The sequence below is a fragment of the Octodon degus genome, unplaced genomic scaffold (assembly GCF_000260255.1).
Source record: "Octodon degus isolate 3935 unplaced genomic scaffold, OctDeg1.0 scaffold00173, whole genome shotgun sequence".
Taxonomy (NCBI): domain Eukaryota; kingdom Metazoa; phylum Chordata; class Mammalia; order Rodentia; family Octodontidae; genus Octodon; species Octodon degus.
In genome coordinates, this window is record NW_004524749.1 from 2,608,986 (window position 1) to 2,614,158 (window position 5,173).

General features: G+C 52.9%; 1 protein-coding gene across 2 annotated transcripts in view; it reads right to left on the reverse strand.

Moving 5' to 3' along the window:
• Positions 1-1,938: 1,938 nt before the first annotated feature.
• The window catches only part of Snx20 (sorting nexin 20), a 9,008-nt gene continuing 5,773 nt past the window's right edge, over positions 1,939-5,173 (reverse strand). For both annotated transcript variants that reach the window (XM_004643392.2, XM_023703492.1), the window contains exon 4: positions 1,939-4,215. In XM_004643392.2, coding sequence (XP_004643449.1) covers positions 3,547-4,215 — 669 coding nt within the window. In that variant the 3' untranslated portion in view covers positions 1,939-3,546. The remainder of the gene's footprint in view (positions 4,216-5,173) is intronic.

Consider the following 5,173-nt stretch of genomic DNA (forward strand, 5'->3'; position numbering starts at 1 on the left):
TTGAAATGGCCTTGCAGGACCTGGAACATCCGCATTCCTTCCTCTCTTCCTCCACTGTGGCCCTTGGTGAGGGGTCCAATGGATCTGAGCCTCATTCCCCACTCCAGCAGCTGGCAACTGTGTGATCATGGGTGAGCCACTTAGTCCCTCAGGGTGTCTATGTGCAGCGGTCCCAGCAGGGCTTGGCTGGCATGGTGTAAGTGAAGCCTGTCACACAGTGATGTACCTGCCAGCTTCCCTGGACACCAACCTCCCAAGGATACCCAGCCCCACCCACCGGGGAGCAGGGGAGGCTAAGTGCTCAGAGCAAGCTCAAGGCCAGGGTGGTGAGGCCAGCATGGCATGGTCACCTAGCCCCCCTGAGGCCTTAGGCTGGGGCACCTACGTGAAAGGAACCCAGGACAGCAGTCTGTCTGGGCTGTGGCATAGTTTTCATCAAAGTGTCCTCAGGTCAGTCTACCTCAGTCCACCTCATTCCCAAATATGCAGGCATGCATGCAGGCCGGATCTCCTCCCTGGTGTGGGAGGGTGAGAGGAGGTGATCTTGTTAAAATGCAGATTCAGATTCAGCACATCTAGGGTAGGCCTGAGATTTCTTTCAATATTCAGAGAGGCTGGTGCTGCTGGTACCCTGCAGAGCAGGGGCAGGGTCTCCTCATCTCTCCTATGAGCCCATCTTTAGGAAAGCAAGGACAGAGGTCCTGTGCCACCATTCCCGAAGTCCCTGGAGACAAGAGCTGAGTTATACAGATGCAATGGGAGGGTTCCAGGCCAACAGGGAAGCAGGTGCCCTAGGAGGATTGTGGAAGCCAGGAGGACAGCTCCCTCAGAGAGGGGACCTCAGGAACCCAAGAAATGAGTGGGTGTCTGACTCTTGCAGCAAATGGCTGGTGCCAGGAAGAGATGGCCATGGTGGCATCCCAGTCTCCTGGATGACTGTTGTGGATGAAGGCACAGTGTGTGAGGCCAGCAGAAGTTCTCGTGGACCCACAGACTGCGGCTGCTGGAAGAAATGGGGAGGACAGCATCATGTGCCAGGTGGAAGCAGGGAGCTGGGGTCCCAAAGCTGCCCTTGGTGCCCAGTTCCTTCTCAGGAAGTCAGCCCTCCTTCAGGGACTCCCCTTTGTGACCTCGTAGGTCCTTTCTACCGCATGTATGTATTTTCTTCTTGTGTACAGGCCAGGCACACGTAGCCACTGTCCATATGTGATTTTGAGATGTATGTGTATTTTTTACCTTTTAGCAACTCACACACTTTGTTGACCTAGATCTGCGTTGCCTTCCTTTTGAAGAATTTGCATTTGCAGGGCCAGGGACACTTCACCTGAAGCCACTTCAACACGACTATTCCACCTGAGGTATTTTGGGCCATGCTGTGTGTACTCGGTCCCCGAATGTGGGCGAGCACTGGCCTGCAGGCCAAATTCTCAGAGATTTCCCATCCTCTACTAAGGGCGGAGACTGATTCATGCAGATGTCCTCCTTATCTCTGTTTACATAGCAGGTGTCTTAGTCTGTTTTCTGTTGGCATGACTGAATACCACAGGCTGGGTAACATGTAAAGAATAAAGGTTTATTCAGCTTAGAGTTCCAGAGGTGAAAAATCTAGAGGCTCCATCTAATACAGCTCTTCCTGCTGTTGGGGCCAGCAGAATCCCAAGGCAGTGCTGGGTACTGCAAGGTGAGAATAATCATGCTAGCTTGGGACTCTCATTCTTTTCTATTTTTTTTTTTTAAATGTATTTAGTACAGGGTCTACAAGGTCTACAGGGTCTACTACATAGATCGGACTTGTAGTGATTCTCCTGTTTTCAGCTTCCCAAGCATTGGGATTACAGGCGCACACCACCACACCCAGTCTCCATCTTAGTGCACCCTGGGGGCGGGGCTGGCACAGCATGCTGGGATCAAACCCCAGCCACTGTGCTCTGTTTAGGCAAACACTTTAGTCTGTTGAGCTATCTAGCTGTCCCTCATTCTTTTCTTTTAAGGTCTGGAATGCAATCATTCTGAATGCACTGTCTAATCCTAATGGCCTCCCAAGGTCCTGCTTCCAAGCACCATAATCAGATTAGAGTTCAACCCCCTAATTCCTCACCCTGGAGATTAAATTTCAACGCAAGTTTTGTCATAGCAGCAGGCTACACTGGGAATCCAACTCTTGGTCTCCCAGATTTCTGCTGTAATTTATCAAACTCCCCATGTTGGAATTTTTTTGCTTAGCTAATATTTGGTGCATTTCACAATTAACAACATTTTAGATTTGATGAAATAATTTAAAAAATAAATATGACCTGTTTCACCATTACAAATGGACTCACACCTTTTATTTTTCCGCAGTGCAGCATAATTTTCTATCATCCCAGTTTTTTTTTTTTTAGAAAAAATCTATTCTCTCCCACTTGAAGGGTCCTATTCTAGGAGAAAATTGAGGCTTGGAGCTTGCTTTGTCCAGAGGGGCCCACCTCTGGGACAGAGTGCAAGAGGACCCCTATAGGGGTCGCCACCCAGTGTCACATCCTCCAGTGCAATTTTCAAAATGTTTTCTACACTCCTACCTTGTCTTTCCCCCTGGACCAGACTACTGTACAGGCCAAAATGATGCCCCACAAGCCCGTTTCCAAGTTACACCCGAAGAAGCTCAGCCAGGTGCTGTAGGCTTGCAGGGCCTTCCAACCTCAAGCACAAACTGGTCCCGAAGTGGCCTGTGGCATTGACTCAGCCCACTGTTTTGAAGTCCCCTTCCTGCTAGGGTTGGTGCTGCATTCTTTCTGGACAGTGGACCTCCTTCCAGGAAAGCCATGCAAGGAGCAGGTGTCCGGTGAGTGAAAGTGCACCCCCAGGCTCTGTGTCACTGCACCCTAGCCAGGATATACTAGCCACTTCCTTTGTTAAAAACACCTGTCCTGGAATCTTATGGCACTACTGCTTTCTGGCTTGCTACCTTTCAAAGGATAACACACAGGCTCTACGTGAGGCAAGTTGAGGGGGAGAAGCTGTCCTTGCAGGTAACAGGTGAGCTCTTGATTTGCTAAGTGGAGTCTGTCTATATACTAAGGGGAAAGCCCTAGAATATTAGTACGATGAGTAGGACTATGTAGTTATTGAGATAGGGTCTTACTATGTAGCCCAGGCTGGCCTGGAGTTCATGATCCTCCTGCCTCAGCCTCCAAGAGTGGTAAGATTATAGGCATGAGGCACCACCCTAGCAGGGTAGGACTATTTATAAGTAATACTGAGATACCAAGAGCAGAGGAAAGAGCCAGTACGGCTGTAGACATGGTCTTCTGGGACATGGACTGAGCTATATCTTGACTTGTGAGTAAACTTCTCAGGCCACTCTCCAGTAAGACACCAGAAAAGTCCACATACTCTCCAGAATTGTCACTGCCGGGGTTCGTGGGTTTGTGACAAATCCAGCCGCCCCCCAGGAGGCTCGAGATGAAGGCAGACCCTGCTCCAGGCAGATTGCTGGAGTCACCCAGCGGCTCAGAGCCCCCTCTCCTTAAACCCAGCCCTGAACAACCTATCACAACGCCGATGCTCTCAGGACAGGTATTCCCGCACGGTGAGCTCCTTCAGCGAGAAGCCCCGGTGGCTGGGCCAGCGGGCCTGGCTCTCCTCCAGCCTCCCCTGCAGCGCAGCGAAGTCCTTGCCCAGTGAGTAGGCCAGGTGCACCATGGCCTCCAGCAGCGGGAGGTAGTAGCGGTGGCTCTCCCTGGCCTGCAGGCACCGCAGGGCCCTCTCCCCGGCCGCAAAGGCTTCCGCGGGCCGCTCTAGGTCGCGGTGGCACACGAGGACGGCGCAGAGCGCGGGGACCGGGGCGGCGGGGCAGTGCGCTGTGAGCCGCTCCAGCAGCGGCACCACGCGCAGCAGCGTGTCCAGGGCGCGCGCGTACTGGCCGGCGCGCAGGCAGCCGAAGGCCTCGCGCAGCTCGGGCCGCGTGAGGAAGTCGAGCAGCTCGCGGGAGCGGCGCACGGCGCGGATGGCGTAGAGCAGCCGCAGGTACTCCCGGAGCGCCAGCCTGCGCTCGTCTATCATCTCCTCTGAGAAGTTCCCAGTCAGGCGCTTCCCGGGGAAGACCACGTCCTCGATCTCCTCCCGGTACGTCTTCAGCAGGCTTTTCTGCAGCTTCTCAAAGTCCGAGTAGCGCCGCTCCAGGACAGCTTTGTTGCTGTCGAAGCTGCCTGTCTGGATGACCACGATCTGGTACATCTGCGGCCAGAGAGAGACCCTTCCGCTGCAGCTCAGGGACATTTCCCCTTGAGCCGCACCCCCAGCCCGCAATTCTGGTCCTCACTCCCCTCTTCTTTCAAGAGTGAACCTAGGGCCTTCACACTGAGCTACGTGTTTAGCCCTATTTTATTTTATTCATTTTTGAGACAGGAGTTCACTAAATTGCTGAGTTACCCAGGCTGGGCTGAACTTGTGATCCTCCTGCCTCAGCCTCTCATACTGCTGGGATTTCAGGCTTGCACCCCGATGCCCACTTTGCAGTTCTGTTCTAATTGTTATCACATCCGCTGAACTGTAAAGGTGACTGATGACAAGAGTCAACCCTGGAAAAACAACCCCGTACACGTGAGACATCCGGGGCCAGAAAATTAGGCATAAGTACGTTCTTGCCTTTAGATCTTTGGGAATGGGCCTTCGTGTCCTAAACTGGGAAGCTTGGACTGGTCCTTTCTGGAGCGGGGGAAATGACTCCAGGGGCAGTGTAACATCATATTAGCCAAGATCTCCCTAGCATGTGCCTCTTAAGGGCACAGACCCTGGTGCCTGGCTGCCTGGGTGATGAGGCTAGCCCCACCACGATCAAGCTGTGTGGCTTTTGTTGGGAATTTAACCTCTCTGAGCCTTAGTTTCCTCATGCACTAGTTAAGGACAGGGAAAGTCCTTAACAGGGAAAGCGCATACATGGAAGCCACACAGTGGAACAGTCGCCACTCCCTGGCTGCAGGTCCTTGGGGAGGAAGGGTTGAATGTGGCACTGCACACCTCCTTAACACAGGCTGAAGTTCACCCTGACAGAGAGCTGCACCTAAGCCAGAGCCCCTGCAGCCGCCATAGCCTGCTAGCATTTAGTAAGGGCCCTTAGCTCGCTCTGTGTATTTGCCTTTTCTTTTTGGCACATGGTACTGGTCTTCCTTTCTCTCTCTCTCTCTCTCTCTCT